This window comes from Pogona vitticeps, chromosome 13 (assembly GCF_051106095.1).
Source record: "Pogona vitticeps strain Pit_001003342236 chromosome 13, PviZW2.1, whole genome shotgun sequence".
NCBI classification, from domain to species: domain Eukaryota; kingdom Metazoa; phylum Chordata; class Lepidosauria; order Squamata; family Agamidae; genus Pogona; species Pogona vitticeps.
Window position 1 is genome coordinate 397,030 of NC_135795.1, and position 17,247 is coordinate 414,276.

Consider the following 17,247-nt stretch of genomic DNA (forward strand, 5'->3'; position numbering starts at 1 on the left):
CACCGCCCTCAAGGCACCCGGCGGGCTTCACATTGCCTTCTGAGCAACACCCCCCCTGGAGAAAGGAAATGCGGAACTGAGAAGCACCCTCTCGCCCTAGGGCCTTTGAGGGGGGGGAAGAGACCCCTCCACCTGGCCAGGAAGAACACCTCCGCACCGGCGGCCAGGAAAAGGAAGCCGCAAGAGGGCTCCTGGTTGCCCAACGGCCCCCTTGCCCGAGTGGCCCTCCTAACACCAGGCCACCGCGAATCCCCTGGCAGCGCAGCCAGTGTGTGTGTGTGCGCGGGGGGGGGGGGAGCAGCTCCCCCTCCGCCACCCACTCCGCCAACTGGGCTGAAGCCATTGCTCTCCCCCCCCTGAGCCCACCTCCCTCCCAGAGAGGAGCCAGTGCTGCTTCCAGGTGTTTATTCTGTGACTCAGAAATAATACAACCTCTTCCATCCCCATCGTGGGGCGGGCGGGGGGGGGCCTTCTGCCGGCCCATGACGGCTGTTCCTCCCCCACTGGGAGGGAAGGGCAGAGCTCCAGGTACACGAGGAGGGTCCCCCACCAGAGGCCCCTTTTGACACCCAGGCTCCCGCCGAGGGTCCAGCCCCAGCTTCGGCCCAGAAGCCCCCGAGGTCAGTAGTCCAGGCCCCTCATGGCTGCGATGCTGCTGGCCAAGCGCCGGGGATGGGTCTTGGCCACCTGCTTGTAATCCGCCGGCTTGGTTTTGAGGAGGGTCACCGTCCTCTGCAGGGCCTTGGACGGCTGGAGGCCCAAAGCGTCCATGACGTTGACCAGGTAATCTGCAAAGGGGGGAGGCAAGACGCCTCTCTCAGCGAGGGCCGGGAGCAGCCCTCGCTCTCTCTGGGCCGGGCCTCCAGGGTGCAGGGCCAGCCACAGCCCACGAGGCTGGGCCAGAAAGCGGTTCCTCACCGTGGCCGCTCAGAGAACTGGGCCAGCGGGGAAGGCTTCTGGGAGTGGCCGTCTGACAACCTTTGGGGACCCCCAGACTGGGAGCCCCTGGATGAGACGTCTGCCAACTCTGCCCCTGGGTGCCCCCACCCACCCACCGGCTTCCCACTCACCGATATCCGTGGCCAGCTGCTTGGTGGAGTGGGGGGTGAGCGCAGGGATCTGCAGGATGACCTCGCAGTAGGTCTGCATGGTGGCCCTGGCCAGGGAGCCCAGCCAGTAGTCGGCCAGGTTGTCCAGCTCGGGAAGCTCATCCCCTGCAAGGGGGGGGGGGGCGACAGGGAGGGGGGGAGGTGGAGTGACTTTGCCAACTTTGCCACACCGGCGCGCCTCCTCTTCCCGCAGGGACTGGGAGCGGCTGAGGGGGCCATCAGTGCTTCTGAACAGGGAGCGCCAAGGGCCTTTCAACACTCCCAGGAAGCCCCCACGGGTCCTGACCGCCCCCCCCTCAAGCCTTCACCCCAAAGGCCAGTCCCAGGCGCCTCCCAGACAGACCCAGCCTCGGATGACGCCTAGCGGCCCCAGACACACACAGACACTGCTAACGGAAGCTGAAGGCAAGACAGGGTTGGGAGACGGTGGCCTGGGGGGGGGGGGTTTGAAGGCCCCCACTCCGTGGCTAACAAAGGCAGAACGAGTCACGCCGCATCAAGGGTCCCCGGCCCACCTGCCAAGGTGGCCAACCCCACAGCCTCTGCACGCTCCCAGCAAAGGGGCAGGGGAAGGGGCTGGGCTGCTGCAGAGGGAGGGGGCGGCGGCCCCCCTCCTGTGAGGCCTGGAGGAGAGGAACGGCCGGGAGAGGAAAACTCAAGGCCGCAGGAGAGGTCAGGCGGGCATTGCCCAGGGAGCGCCCCCCCATCCCCTCCCATCTGCCTCAGAGGGGGGGCTCCCCCTGCCTGGGGATAGCCTGGTGTCCAGACCGTCCCTCTGGAAAAGCTGGAGGGCAGGGGAGTCCTGGAGTCGCTCTGCCATCCCCCCCCCCCCACACCCCACACATTTCCCGGGGCCTCCCCTCACCTTGCTCTGGAGGAAAGGGAAGCTTCCCGGCGCGCAGGGCCAGCTCCAGCCCCGGGTCCTCCTGGGTGACAAAGGGCTCCAGGTGGAGAGGCAGAGACATCAGGTACTGGCCGATCTGGGGGGGGGGGGGAGCAAGACGGATGGCCCGTGGGATGCGCAGCCTCTATCGCGCGCCCCCCCCCCCCCCCCCCGCCCAGCCAGGCAGCTCCTGGAAGGGAATTCAGACCCAGCCCCTCTGAAGCAGCCCCACAACAGGCCCAGGGGCCACATTCTCAGAATGCCGGGCCCTGGGCAAGGCCTTGGCTTGAGGTCTTGGGGGTGGCGTGGGGGGCTGAGCAGCTCCTGGGCCCCTCTGGGTGGCCGGGCCTGGCTCGCCAGGCCCAGGAAGCCATTACCACAAGCGGGCAGCCTTTTCTCCATGCCCCCAGGTGGGGCGGGGAGGGGCGAAGGGCAGCCGCGCTTAGCCTGGGCGTTCTCGCAAACCCACCCCCCTCGGTGCCCCTTTGCCCCCTCTGCTCACGTTGCTGATGTACTCCAGGGGGGTGAGGCTGAAGTTCGGCAGGTCTTCCATCAGCGTCTCGCCTGTCCCCACCGTGCTCCAGCTCTGTCCCAACACAAGGCAGCAGAGAAAGGCCCCTGAAAGCAGCGCCCCCCCCCAGAGCAGCAGAAGGGAGGGGGCCCAGGCTGGCCGGCCGGCCCCTTGCCCTCCCTCCCTCCCTCCCTAGACACCCAGGACGCCCCACACCCTGAGGGTCTGCTGCCCCCCAAGCCAATGGCAGGCGCAAGACCCTCACCTCCATCTTGGCCACCAACAAGAGCTGCTGCTTGATGCGGAAGAAGACGGAGTCGAAGGCCAGCTGGTGGGCAAGCTGGTTGAGACGCGTCAGGGCCGAGCGGGAGGCGGCCAGCAGGTGATGGTTCGTCCCTTTTTCCTGCGATGGGAAGGTGGAAGGAGGGGAGGGAGGAGAGGCAAGAACCAAGAGCCAGAGATCAGAGACCAGCTGGGACCCGGGGGGGTCAGGGCCCCTCCAGTGCCCCCCCCCACACACACACACAGGGTTCTGAAGTGGCCCAGTCTCCAGACTGAAGGGCTCCCACGAAGGGCAAGGGCCACCGGGAAGGGGGGGGGACGGGAGTCCTCTTGGCTCTGCTGCAATGGCAAGGGTCCCACCAAGCAAGGGGACACCTGAAAGAGGCCTGGGAAAAGCAAACACGGCCAGAGAGGGAGAGAGCCGCCCACGGCGCCGCGGGCTTCTCAGGACAGGCACCGTGCTGGCCGCAGGGCCTCCCTGCCCGGCCGGAGAGGGAGGTCGTCCTGCCCCAGCCCAGTCCCCCCCTCGTTCAGCCCACCTTGAGAGTGTAGAGCGTCTCCAGCAGGGCGGCGTAGTCCTCGGGGCTCTCCTGCTGGAGGTAGTTGTGCTCCTTCCAGGGGTTCCTCGCGGGGCTCGGCTTCTCCTGGGCCGAGTCGGGGAAGCCACTCAGGCCGCAGGGGCCGTAAGAGTCGGACAGGTACTTCCCTGCCGCCGAGAGGATCCTGAGAACCACCAAAGGAAGCCGACTGGTGCCAAAATCCCCAGGCTGGGGATTCAGAAAGTGCGGGAAGCCTCCGCCTTTGCAGCCTCACTGGCCAGGAACGGCAGCAGGAGGGTGCTGTGCCCCCCAACAACAACAACACTGCTGCCGCCACCACCACCACATGGGGCCCCTCACCAGGTCCCCTGCTTTGCTGCTGCGAGACCTTCTCCAGCTTGTGCCAAAACAGCTCCGTCTGCCTCTGGAACAAAACCACCGGCGGCCCCGGAGCCTCCCCTCCCCCTTCTTCCCACTGGGAGCCTCACCGGTTGGCCAGCTGCTGCTCAAAGTCTCCACACTGGCGCAGGAGCTCCCCGCAGGTCCCGATGATTCTGGAGCGGGGGGGGGGAGGAAGAAAAGCACTCGAAACACACCTGCATCCAGAGGCCCCCCAGGCAAGACCTCCCACCCAGGCAGCAGCCAGAGACCACTTTCAGGACTGGGGGGGGCTCTCTGGCAGAGCAGAGGGGTGCCAGGTGTCCACCATGACCAAAAACAAGCCATGGGCATCGGGGGCAGAGGGCAAATTTTAAACTTCATGGGAAACTCCACAGTAACATTAAAGGGGAACAGGAGGGCCGACCCTCACGGGACTCCCCCCCAGCAGAAGGAGAACTTATCCCCCTTCCAGACCCCACCTCACCGGACCGCCATCTGGAAAGCACTCCAGTCCTCCTGGAAGATGGCATTGGGAGGGATCTCGTCCAGCCGGCACTTCTTCCGGATCGACTGCAGGGCGTTGCTGAAGTCAGAGGCGTACCTGCAGGAATGGGCAAAAGGTGCCCCCGCCGGGAAGAAGAGGACCCCGCAGGCTGGATCAGGCGTGCAGCAGCCTCAGGGCTGAGCGCCAGGTGGAGGAGGGGCCCCAGCTGCGGAAAGCCCACACACACACACACACGCACACACACGCACACACCGTCCCCAGCGCCAGGCCTGCACGTTTGCTGCAGGAACCCCAAGAACCCTAAAACAGGTGAGCAAAGGAAGCCGCTCCCACGTGGGATCAAAAGGGAGGCGACCCCCCCCAAAGGCTGTGCAGGACACCCTGCGGATTCCTCCAGCCGAGGGCGCTCCCAACTGCCCCCCAAGTCCTTCTCGGGAGTCATGGTTCTGTGCTTGTGCAAGGAAAGGCCAAACCCAAACACACACACACACACACACACAGAGAGCCACCCCCCCCTCGGCGGCACCAGAGCCTCCCCTGCCAGCCCGCCCCCGCCCCGACTCACTTGCTGAAAAGGGCTCGCAGGGCCTGGAGGAGGCCGCCCACGGCCAGCCCGTCCGTCAGCCGCAGGCAGTTGTCCACGGCCCCCGAGGCCAGGCCAAAGAGCTTGTTCACCGCGTGGCTGAGCTCTTGCACACAGTCGAGGACCTCGCCGCGCTCCTGCACAACCACACAAGGCCACGGCCCGGGATCAGCCCTTCCCAGGGCAGCAGGCATTCATCAGGGCCCGCGGGAGCCCCAAACTTTCAGAGAGCGGCCGGGCCCTGGACGAGCGAGGAGACGGTTTGGACGACACATCTTTTTTTTGGGGGGGGGGGTGTCTTGGCTCATAGCCAAGCAGGCCTCAAAAGGCACCCTGCTCTCCGGGGTGCTGTGACTTCCTGGCCCTCTTCCGAGCGAATTCTGCCCTGCCTTTCCACAGCACAGACCACGGAAAATCAGCTCAAAGTAGGCTCTTCATGGGGATAATCCAGCCAGTGGCTAGCCTTTCAAGCAGTTGGCAAACCGAGGAGAGGCCGGAGGAAACCTAAGCAGCTGGAACAGCCACCCGATCTCCTACCTCGCACATCTGGGAAAAAGGAACCAGGCACACCTATACTCTGGCAAGGAGTCTGAGCAGCAGCCCTGGCTGCCAGGGAGGGGGCATCACCCCCCAAAGGGACCCTCGTGCACCCCACTGAAGCCAAGCACCCCACATCTCTGAAGGGCCCTGAAGAACCAAACCGTTCACTTTGCTTACACAGGGCCGATGCCTTTGGTATTGCTCTGGCGGCTGCACCTCCTTTCGTAATCAGAACACAACTCACTGAAAACTATGGGATCCCATTGTGGGAAGCAGAGAAGGGGACACACACACACACACTTACCAGAGGCACAGCACTCATCTGGATGAGCAGGTTGCCTTCCTCTAGGGCACCGTACTGCAGCTGGAGCGGCTTGTAGGGGCCATAGACAGCGTCAACCAGTTCTGTCACCTTTGCCAGATTGCATTGCTCTGAAACCCCAAAAACACAGGATGACGAGAAGGGGAAGAGGGAGGGGCCTCCTGCCCCCTTTCGCTCCCAGGGCCATCGGCAAGGCCCGGGTCCCCCTGGCAAGGTGGGTGCTGGGGCAGGGAGGAGGCCTGCCTCAAGGTGAGCAGTCACCGGCCATCCCCGTAACAAAACCAAGGGGGGGGTGGCCATGGGCGTGAGGGCCACCCAGGCCCCCTTCCCAGGCCCCCACACCGGAAGGGCCCCTCCCCAAATTTGGCAAGGAGAGGAAGGGGGCGATGGCGAAGCAGGTATGGAGCTGGCGTGAGCATCACAGGAGCCGCCTGCTAGGAGCACCAGTGCCAGAAGGGCACCCCAGGGGTTTCATCAGAGAGGAACTCAGCCCCACAGAGCCAGCTGCCTCTCCTGGCTTTTTCCTCAAGGCAGGTCATGCCCGTCCTCCATGAAGAACCTTGTAAAGCAAAATATGCTGCCCTTCGCCATGGACCTGGCGGCTCGGGGGGGCCCCACACCCCACCCCACCCTCCGGCTTTCTGGGCCTCCCCCCCCCCCAGCCCAATGTTGTTGTTCCCAAGCGCTCCCACCAGGACCTGCTGCTGTTGCAGCTTCCAGAGGCAATGCCTGCAGCATCCGGGGGCCTCAGCCCACGGGCCAAGCCGAGAACCCTGCGGCCTTGCCCACAGAGGACCCTCCGCTTGCTGAAGAAGCGTGGAGCTTCTGCCGGGGGCTTCTGTCATGGTTGCCAAGGCTCTGCTCACACTCAGGTGAGCGTTGGGGGGGGGGGGACCCAACCGCTCCTGATCCGCTCTGCAGTGGGGGAAGGGGCACGCTGCAGGAGGCTGTGCCCAGGCCCTGCGTCCTGACCCAGGAGGAGGGAGACCTGCATCTGCTCCCTGGGTCTCTGTGGGATCTCTCACCTTCAGCACTTTGGGGCCACACCTGCCTGCCAGCGCCCAGCGCCCAAGGCGAGCAGTGAGCGTGCGGGGCCAAGCTCACTGCACATACGCCCCAAGCCCCGCGCAACAGGGTCGGCAGGGAGCGGGGGGACCAGGAGAGGGTTTGGAGGAAGCAAAAGTGCCAAAATGGTGTTTGCTCAGGGCAGAATCCGTAATGTTCGGCTTCAGCAAACAAGCAAAGAACTAAGTCAATACTGCTCAACCAATTTACACAGAGCTTGGTACAAATGTTATATAACCGATAAATACCGTCAGTGCAATGCTAACAAAGCACGGTCTTGCAAAAACTCCCATGGACGGAAAGAAGAAAAGGCGAATCCACGCCCTCGGGGCGTTTGGGCACCCTCAGGCGTGAGACGGCTGAGACAGAGCAGGCACTCACTCAAGTAGGGCAGCATGGCAGCCTCCAGCCCGCGGGCAAAGTAGGTGGTGGCGTCATACAGCCCCAGCAGCTGGCTGAGCTTGCTCTCAGGTCCTGCGCGCTCCACGGCGGTGCTCAGGCAGGTGGGGATCGAGGGCACCAGCGCTCCCAAGGCTTGGATCAGCAGGACCGTCACCACCTGGTGGGGGGCCTGGAACACCTGCGGGCAGGAGGGAGGGAAGGAGGGAGGGAGAGGGAGAGAGAAAGGTCCGAGTCTGGAATCAGCCACGAGGAGCGGCCAGTGCCTGGCAGAAGGCATTCCGTGGGATAGCCACACAAACAACACAAAGCCCGGGGAGAAGGCCGGGGCAAACCAGGCCGTTTCAAAGGGCTGGGAGAGAAATCCAGGTCACCTCCATTTAGGTCTTGAGGTTCCAGGAACCTGGCACGCCACCCATTCATTCCGTGCTGGCCTTGAAGGCCAACAAACTCACCAGTTGCTGAATGTCCATCCTTTTGTGCAAAAATCTATTAGCCTAGTTAGCGGACGGAAGCGGCAAATTGAGAACCTTGACATCAGAATGGTTTGAGCAGCACCGCCCACCCTTGGGAAAGGGGTCACCTGCAGGCCTCTCCGATTGCAGGAAAGCCAGAAAACAGACATTTACAAAAGGCATAGACAGAGGCTGGAAAGATGGCAAGAGGAGGGGGCGTCCGAAGGGAGGGGGAGAGGCCTATTTGGCCCCTACAGCAGAGGGTCAAGGCAGAAGGAGCGAAAAGGGGGCGACCGTCAGGCTTTTGATTCAAGGGGTGATTCTCTGTCTGAAAATAAATGAAGAAGACGGATGGAGTGGCTGGCTTGGCAACCTAACGAAGAAGGTGCTAAGCAGTAGCAGGACATCTGGAGGGAAGCAGGCAGAGCCCGCTCTTGGTTAACTAGGCACAAATCAGCCTTGGCACGCTGGCAAAAGAAATCAAGCAGCGGAATGAGGCGAATGCCGAAGGCCTTTGGGCAGAGATGCAACCAGCTTCACCATCTGGCAAAGGGACCTGGAAGAGCAGCAAAGGGATAACCTGTCCGTCTTGTGCTGGAAGGCATCCCTAAACCCCCCCCCCCCCGGGTATGTTTTAGCCACAGAAAGGAGGAGCTGAATTTATGTTAAAGAGGTCACTGGGGGTGCTGGAGGGCTGGAGGACGACACTGGAGGTGAGGGTGCTGCTAAGTGCACAACCTGCATTTATTGTAAGTCATAAAATGGCCAAAACCTCATTAAGACCTTTGCGGTTGGTAGGACTGGATCATTTCAAACAAGGATGTAGACAGGCAGAGTTTATGATGGTAGATCATTACCCTTGTTTTCTTCCTGCTAGAATCTGTGCAGCCAGTGTAAAAAGCAGCAACAACACAAAGTCATGCAACTGTACAAATTTCTATCTGCTTTTGAATCTCCATTGCTTAAGGAACGCTGCCACTTACACACTGAGCCTGCTGCACAGCGTGGGTCTCTTGTTATCATCTGCACTTAAGCATGCCAGGGTCCAAACCAAAGCACCATTCGAGATGCTTCCTGGCCAGCTAGTGAGCAAGACAAAGAGGACAAGGTTTTTAGCTGGAGCAAATTTGCACACAGAACAGGGCTGTGTAAGGCGCACTCTCCTGCATACCGCCTTTCCTTAAGTTTGGGGGGGGGGGAGAGAGACACGGGACCAGAGGCTGCGCTCCACATCAACGACACTCACAAGTTCCTGTCTTGCTCCACGTGGGTTTTGAAACATCATCAGCATTTAATCATAGACGGTAATCACAGCCTCAGGAATTTAGAGAGCTCAAATGTTCCTAAATAATCTTTATGGCAGAATCACTGAAGCCTGCTGGTTTTTCCTGTTTTGGAGCATGCGTGTCACTGAACATCGGCAGAGCAGGATCAGACCTAACAGTAACCTGAGCCTTACCTATCTGAAAATTTCCTGCGTGTTTTTATCATGGTGATCTACACATGGGTAGCAGGCTGCAATCCTTCCACGGGGCCTGAAACTCGGACCCTGACCCCGAGGGGCACTCCTGTGTGCTCTGGAGAGGCAGCTGCCACCTGCCCTCTGCCCACCTGTTTATGCAGGAAGACTTGGTGGCCAAGGCAGGAGGCCGGGCCCTGCTGCAGCCTGGGGAAAGGAGCAAAGTGCTTCCTTCTCTTGCAGGTGTGAAAGGCACAAAAGGAAGCAGGTGCCCTCGCCCTGAGCCGGACCCAAGACTCTCCAAACCCCAGGGCTCTGACCAGCAGGAGAAGCAGCTCTGCAGGGCTTCAGATGGCAAGAGAAGATGCAGGATGGGTGAATCTGCAACCGGGGGGGGGGGGCTGTGCTGCGGGGACAGGGGGGGAAGCAGCAGTGGAAGCCCAATAGCTGAACAAGGGAACCAAGCCTTCAAAAGATGGTTTGGTGTCAGGAAGGCTGCAGCTGGATTCTCCGGCTTTGGGCAACCCTCCCAGCTCCATCCAGAAGAAAGACTCCTCCTGACCAGGATGTCCTACCCACGGCCTTCTGGACTCTGAACGTCTGTGGCCTTGCCCCTGGCTTCCATAAATCCCACACACTTTACAGAGATTTTGCTGAAGACTGGATGGATGTGTACTAAGCAGAACCGACCCAGCGCCTGTGACCCGGGAGAACCTCCTCCACGGGGACATGACCTCACTTGCTGACCTCTGGCTCTGTCAGAGGAGGAGGATGTCCAAGCCTGGACCTCACACTGGACGTGTGACACACGGGGGGGGGGAGAAAGGCACCCAGCTGACTCTTGGGAAAGAGAAATGCACGGGCCTGTGACCCTGATTAACTCAACACAGAGAGGGGAAGCCTATTCCGGGCTCTGTGCCGAAGGGCCCCCAGCCGAACACCCATCACCTGCCAAAGATAACCATCAGCTTTCTCCTTCATGGGTGAAAGGCCTCATCAAGCTAATCTGATGAAGTTGGCAGCTGCCGACAAGAGCCACGGTCCTAAGAAACCAGTTTTCCCTCCACCAAGCCATTGGGGCCTGGCTACCTTTCTGCAACTGCCACAGATTTAAAGCAGAGGGAAAGAGTTAAGCAGGCAACCAGCCCCGGGCATCGCTACGGGGGGGGGGGGACAAGCTGGAACTGCCAGCCTTGTATCAATGCCCATCTGCTCCGGTCACGCCCTCCACAAAGAGGCCAAACAGGTCTCTCTCCCACTTCCCCTCAGCCCTGCTCTTCTAGAAAGGACGCTGCTTTTCTCTCGGCAGAGGAATGGAAATTCTCATAAGTCATGCTGGTTCTGCTTGCCAGAGAGAGAGAGAGTCAAGGGATTGGGCAGAAAAGCTGAGCAGGATCCGACTGAAGCCTCCCTTCTTGCTTTCGACTTTCCTTCGCATGAAAATGTTCCACAACGAACACCCCATAGGCTATCACGACACCAGACTCTGCGTCCAATAGCAAAATTCCATCCTGGGACGAAGGGCCCCATAGAAGTTTCAGAAGCTCCCAGAGAATCCCCCCCCCGCCACCCCTCTGGGGGCGGCCACGACCCACTGAGGTCCAGGCCTGACGTCACTACCAAGGCAAACAGGGCTCAGAATTTTTCAAGGAACTCCAAATCCAGGGGAGCTGCAAAATTCATTTAAAGAACAGCCGCCACCCCCTCCAAGAGAGCCGCCGTGACAGGCCAGGCTGGGCCAGGCATGAAATGGGGCCCACCCAAAATGCTGGCAGTTCCGCTGACCCATCTGGCTGCATCTCAGACAGACGAGGGGGCAGAGCGGCTGAGAGGCAGCGGCAGTCTCTCCCCAGGGCGACACAGAACCCTGCCGCCGCTGCCGCCGCCACTGCTTGCGCCCCAGTCTCCTCTTGGACCTGCAACACACGATCCTAAGCCACGAGCCACCGCCCTGCCTACCTGCGTGGTCCACTGCAGCTGCGAGTGCCACGTTCCGAGCAACACGTCATAGAGTTCGGTCAACTGCCGATCCAACGGGAGGTCCGACTGGCACAGATCCTGCCACACCGTCATGAGCTGCACCTGTGAGGGACAGGAAAGTCAGGGGCGCATTCCCACAACCAGGGTCCCCTCCCCCCCCCCCCCGTGGGGACATTGCTTTGTTTAGATGAGAGATAAGGATGAGTCCCTCAGCAGGGTGAGCTTATCCTTTCCACTCCCAGATGACTGCCGGACAGCCCTTCCTAAGAAGGTTCCATCTGACCTCTCTTGCAGAAGCCAGAGAGAGAGAGAGAGAGAGATAAACTGGCTGGAAACCCAGGTTCCCCCCTTTGCAAGGCTGACTGGATGGCCTCGGGCGTTCCCTGCCTCGCAGGGCAGAGTTAACCCTGCTAACTGTTGGGAGGAAACGCGATCCTTGAAATGGCACCCACTTCGGGGGAAGGAAACCTCGTGCTAATGGAAAAACACTCCCCCCTCCCGGTCCCTCACTGCACAGAGCTGAGACTTGAAAGAGGATTCCCTAAGCCACCTGCAGAAGCACGACTGGACCAAACCCCGGGCTCAACTCCAGAGCCTACGCGGAATGCAGAAGCCCTGCCGAAGAGCTGCCCCCTCGGCCCCCTTGACACCTGCACCCTCCTCAGTAATAATTCCAGGTGGAATGCTGCTCATAACTGTGCAGGAAACCGACACCACTCCGTTGCGGTCGCTCGGGTTCCAGGCACGCCACCTCCCACGGCAAAGCGCATCCGACTGTATCCTGAGAAGAGGCAGCCTGCCTGGAGGGGGAGGGACCAGCGGGGAGCGGCCCACGGCCCAGAGCGCTCCCCTTCCCAATCCAAGAGCCCTGGGGGAACTCACGGGACAGGCCCCTAAGACATGTACGTGCCAAAAGCCCTTTGCAGGAACAGACGGAAAAAATGGGGTGTGTGTGTGTGTCCACAAGGCATTTGGAGATGGGAGACAGGGTACCTTGTGGCATTTGTAGTAGTAAGCCAGCAGCTGGGGCATCCGGTCGATTTCCGTGAAGACTTTGACAAAGACTCGGGCCTGATCTGAAAGAGACCGGTCTGGTCAGCGGGGCCGAGGGCCAAGGCCAGCAGAGTCTGCCCCCCTGACCTGGGGCCTGCCTGTGGGCTGTCTCAAGACATGGCAGCCCCACACGCTCTTCCTGCACGGCCTGTCTCCGGCTCTCCCAGAAGGCAGCCGGCATCGTGGCTGGTACAAAAGGAAAGGGAAAGGCTGTGTGGAAATCCGGAGAGAAAGAGGGTTCCTCCTGCCCTCCTGGCTGCCAGCTGGGCGCCAGGTGGCCTGGAAGGGAAAATCCCTGCTCTGCCCAGTCCCAGAGCGCCCCCTCCTGGTGGCATCCTGGCAAAGCACCAGGCGGTCCCATCCTGGCCACAAGAGCTTCAGACTGCACTCCTGCCAGACGCTGAGTGGCCCCACTTTTCTCACCAGGAAAGACTTCTTAACCCACACGCTTTGTCCCACTCACGGACACAGGCAGCGCCCACCATGTGTCCTGTGGCTCCGCCAGCCTCAGAGGCCAGCTGGCCTTTGAGGGTCAGGCAGACACCAGCAGGAACCTTTGGAAGGAAGGCCAGCCAGGCCTTCTCTTTACCCAGAGCTGGGCCAAAAAAGAGCACGTGAAATGACAGGAGAGGAACAGGGATTTTCCGAGGGGGCTGTGCTCACATTCGGGGGGAGACCAGGGAGAGGAAGAAAGCATTTTCTCCACTTGGGAGAGGCCAAGGCAGGACGCCTGTGGTCAGTGCTCTGCACAAGAGAAGAGGAAGGGCAGAATTCTCCGCTGCAAAGAATTTAGCAACTTCCCACAAGGACACAGAAAAGGACACGGGGGGGGGGGGGCTTTGCTATTGGATTAGGCCCCCTTGGCGTTTCAATCATCTTCCTGCCTCTTAGATGCGGAGAGCCCCTGTTCTGACCTGCGATGAAGGATGGTGTGGAAACAAAGAAACAACGCAGGGGTTGTGACCGGTGTGTGAACACGACAGCCCTGACCTCCAAGCAGCCCACCCAGGAGGAGGACACCCCGTTCCGGGGCCAGCACAGAATCCTGCCTCCTTCTCCCACCAGGGAAGGGCGCATCGCCCCGGCGCAAGCGCAGGTCCTCCCTTACCGACCGACTGGGTGTTGAATGCTGCCACGATCTGGGGGCTCGCCAGGGCCTCCAGGCGGTTCTTGAGGGCTTCCAGGTGCACGCACTTCTCGGCATAGTCTGGCGTGTCCACCAGCACAGCCAGGCTATTCTGCATGCTGGTCAGCTTGGCTGAGATGACCAATACATCCTGGATGCAGAAAGGAAGAAGCAGAGCCCGTGACCTTCAGAAACCCAGAGTCCACAGCCAGATTCCCGAGGCCCAGACTCAGTAGGACAGTAATACTACATCAGAGCAACAAAGGCATCTTAAAAGCCCTAAAAGACACCCAAAATCTACATTTTTAGGTCAAGAATATGACTTGAGACACACACAGTCAACACAGACAGAATTAAAACACGGCCCGCAATCTGACCAGCCTGGAGAACCTATGAGACAGCTCTGCCAGTGCAACGTCCTCCCTGAAGCCACGGTGCTTTGGCCCAGCTTCATGACACCTCCCCCCATGTAGACAGAAGGGCCAGGGGCCAGCCCATGGGCCACCTACCTGTGTTTTGAAGGTCTCTTCGATGTCAGCACTGAGGGTGCTCCACTTGTCGGCTTCCTGGAGTGAATCGGCCGCCAGCTGCATCCGAGATTTCACATGATCCAGCTTGACTAAGACCTGAAAAAGAGAGAGCCGCGTCTTGATGTGTTTTATTCCCTGGCCGATGAGTCTCTGTCTCAGGTCTTATGGCCAGAATGCAATGCAAGGATTCTCTCTTGTCTCAAAGGTGTTGCTGCTACATTTGGCAAATTGCATGCTTGATCATTTGAGGGCAGCCTGCGCCCTTGTCCGATACCTCGCCAGCTGCCTTTCTGGTCCACTGAGCCTGACTAGAGCTCCGACGTGCCCTCGACTACAGCCTAATCCAGAGCAGATGAAATCAACACCGTTGCCTTCTTCCTGGACCCTGCATGGATGCTCCAGGGCCCTCAAGGTAAGCAGCACCACAGGCTCCGTCTTCCAAGACGGCCAAGCCACATGCAAGACTAACGTCTTTATGGCAATCGGGACCAATCGAAAAATAAGGCCAGCCATTCCAGGGGATACCACTTCCGCTTCAAGTCAGAGACACTCTGCCACACAAAGAGGTCACTCTGCACACGAGTAAACACCATCTGCTGGACAGGGCAGCGTTTGATTGTGCACCAAAGGTTCTCATCAAGATGTCGGCGCAAGAGGGGATAAAATGGAAACCAAACTGGGTTTATACTGTTGTGTAGAATCCAAAGATTATGACTGTTCTTTCTGGGTACTTTCGACATGGCATGGAACCAGGAGGAGGGGCTCCCGGCTCTAAGGTCCAAGATCAAAAGCAGGGGTTTCTGCTGGAGGCAAAGCTGGAGCCCAAAAGAGCAATACTGACGGTTGGGTCGGTAACCCAAGGAGCGAAATGCCACACGCGAGAGGCCCAGGTACCTGCATGGACTGCGCTGTGTCTTCCTCCAGCTTCTTAATATCCTCCCTCACCAGGACCATTTGCTCCTTCAGAAAAGTTGCCTCCTGTTTCAGGGCTTCTACCTCCCTCAGAACTCTGGGCATGCTCTGGAGGGCCTGCTGGCTCGTCTCTGGAGAGAAAGAAAAGAGCAAGGGTCAAAGACAGGACAGCTCGGTGCACCAGGGGGAATATTCTTTTTAAAGAATATTCGTCGACGTGAAGTCCCAGTGCCTCCCCTTCCTCCGAGGGCACCAAGGTGGGCGGATTCCTACAGCGTGTGGCTCTGGCGAGACTGGACTCCACACCTGTCCTATTTTGAGCTGAGGCCAACAGGGCTGTTTCTATTACCCTCCACCTTGGCTCAAGAAGAGGTAAGGTCCTCCCTTCCTGCCTTGGAAGCCACGGGCAAGTTTCATCGCACTGGAAATCCTCACCTTCCACAGCATTGTTGACCTCCTGGATGAAGAGCTGGAGCTTCATCACCAAGGTGGCAGCGTGGGCATCCACCTTGCCTGGGGCTTCCTGATGTACTGCTCGAAAGGCCCCGTTCACCCAGGCCTTCACCTCAAAATCGTCAGCCAGGAACTTGGAGAAATCCATGGTGCCCGAACACCCTCACTTTGCTTCAGATGGGTCGCCCAGCTGGAAGGGGACAAGGTGAAGAGGAGGGAGGGAAGTATCACATCTCTGTGTGACCATGCTGGGTTTTGCAGATATACACCCCAGGTAAAGAAAAAGTAAAGGAGACAGAAGGGCAGGACGCCTGATGACATAGGGCACCAAAAATAAAAGTCATACAAGCACTAGAAGAAAACACACACACACACACACACACAAACGACTGTAACACCCGGGTACCTTGTGCTGAAAATTCCACTAAGAAATGCTCATTGGGCTTATGAAAAATGGCACAAAAGAACAAACTTCATGAAACAGAACACTGGTATAATGTGGACCCTTGAAATGGGGGCACAATTTGACATAAATATATAGGTCCTGGTGTCATTTTCCACATTCAGTGAACAATTCCATGGACCGTTTGGAAAACTGGAAAAATCCTACCAGTTTTTAAGTTTCTCAGAACCCTGATATCTGAATCGAGGTAGCCTTCTGTTTTTAAAATAACAATTAAAGGATCTTTTTTTTAAATCTCAAAAGCAGGCACAAGAATTCTGTTAGGTACCAGCACGTAACAAAACACGCGCGCACAGTGGATTGGTCCCAGTGGCTGGCCTCAGGTGTCCTCAGCCATGAAATCTTAGGGGACATCACCTGAGCGTCTTTGTCCTTCCCAAGCAAGCAAGACCTGCCTCTCAGGTAAGTTGCAAGGGTGGAAATGGGTGAGCAGAACAACCCACGAACCAGGGGCAGGAGGGGCGCGCCAATAAATGCACAATAAATGCTTTTAAAACATGTCACTTAATTGCTTTTCCTTGGGAAGCAAACAAGCCAGGGTCAAGCCCCTTGGAGCCCCAGGCAGGGCTGGCAAAGGTACCCCCCCTGCGAATTCTGCACAGCCACCCTCAGTAAAGCTGCCTGGGAAGGGGGGGATCGTCTTAGACTTGGGGGGGGGAGAGAGGTGAGTTCGAGACACTGCCTGGCCAGGCAGTCCAGGGACTGTTTCAGCCCGTCCGACCTCGCAGGGCTGTTGTCGCGGTGAGGACAGAAAGAGGGAGGGAGGAGGGGCCGCAAGCTTCTGCGCCGCCTTCCGTCCGCCACCCCAAAGGCCACTGACAGGTAGATGAAGGGCCGCCCGACCGGGCAGGATGAGGCCTCCTCCGAGAGGAAGGGGCTCCCACCCCCCTCCAAGGGGTAGGTAGACTACCCCTATCCGGAGAGGATCCATTAGCGCCCCCCCCCCGCGCGCGCCCCCCCACCTGCCTACCTGGCCGCCGGGACACACCTGCGCGCAGGCGCCCTGGCCGCTTTCCCTCCTTCCTTCCCTCTCGCGGCCTCGTCACCCTCCTCCTGCCCGGGCGGCGTCCATCTTGGCAGAAGCCCCGCCCCCGCGGCGAGTCCCGGGAAGCTCCGCCTTCTCCCGATGATTGGCTCCCGGCCGCAGCTGTGGTCCGGGATTGGAGAGCGGCTCAGGAAAGCCCCGCCCCAAAGGGAAGGAGGTGGGAGGCGAAGGAAGGGAAGCCCCGCCCCCTCCCTGGCAGCAGGCTGAAGGTCCACAGGTGTAGCCTTTTCCGGCCTCGCCTCAGTTTCTGCAGAGGCCCGGAAAGCAGCGACACTGGGAGGCTTTAGTGGTTTCATCTCGCTTTAGCCGAGTTCCTGTTGGGGAATCCTGGAATTTGCAGGCTGGTCGGGGCCGAGAGCAGAGCATTCCCCCAAACCGCACCCCTCCAGAGTCCCCTGGCAGTGGACACACGGGCATCGCACCGCTGTGACTTTCCCTCAGGGGGACACACACACAGACACACACACACACACACCCCTGGCTGAGAGCAAAGCCCCCGGGGTGGCTGCGCCCCACACAGGGAGGCAGGGCCACAGGGGGGGCGTTGGGGGGGCTGCACCTGCCCGGCCAGCCACCGGCCCTCCCAGCGAATGGGGAAGGCCAGCAGGCCTTCGGATGCCGCCGGCCTCAACGAGGCGGGGTCCGCCGGCTG

At 59.8% G+C, this 17,247-nt stretch overlaps 1 protein-coding gene across 2 annotated transcripts; it reads right to left on the reverse strand.

Moving 5' to 3' along the window:
* Positions 1-391: 391 nt before the first annotated feature.
* COG7 (component of oligomeric golgi complex 7) lies at positions 392-16,695 on the reverse strand. Of its 2 annotated transcripts, none has more exons than XM_020804795.3 (18): positions 16,539-16,695; positions 15,070-15,277; positions 14,617-14,765; positions 13,702-13,818; positions 13,175-13,343; positions 12,007-12,089; positions 10,993-11,115; positions 7,102-7,300; positions 5,638-5,765; positions 4,776-4,930; positions 4,190-4,306; positions 3,813-3,878; positions 3,325-3,508; positions 2,769-2,906; positions 2,495-2,578; positions 1,975-2,089; positions 1,071-1,214; positions 392-788 (listed from the first exon to the last, which is right to left on the reverse strand). In XM_020804795.3, the coding sequence occupies exons 2-18, from the start codon at positions 15,233-15,235 to the stop codon at positions 622-624; spliced, it is 2,304 nt and encodes a 767-aa protein (XP_020660454.3). In that variant the 5' UTR covers positions 15,236-15,277; positions 16,539-16,695; the 3' UTR covers positions 392-621. The 2 variants fall into 2 exon arrangements, with proteins under 2 accessions (XP_020660454.3, XP_020660453.3); XM_020804794.3 differs by having other exon boundaries at positions 16,521-16,678.
* Between the last annotated feature and the right edge of the window lie 552 nt (positions 16,696-17,247).

What these genes read in the sequence shown, in the direction of transcription:
- COG7 (XM_020804795.3), bottom strand. Translation starts at nt 15,235, where the DNA reads ATGGATTTCTCCAAGTTCCTGGCTGACGATTTTGAGGTGAAGGCCTGG. An exon ending in AGACGCTCTACACTCTCAAG is followed by an intron (nt 2,907 to 3,324) that starts GTGGGCTGAACG and finishes TTCCCATCGCAG; the next exon opens with GAAAAAGGGACGAACCATCA. An exon ending in CCCTGGAGTACATCAGCAAC is followed by an intron (nt 2,090 to 2,494) that starts GTGAGCAGAGGG and finishes CCCCCCCCCCAG; the next exon opens with ATCGGCCAGTACCTGATGTC.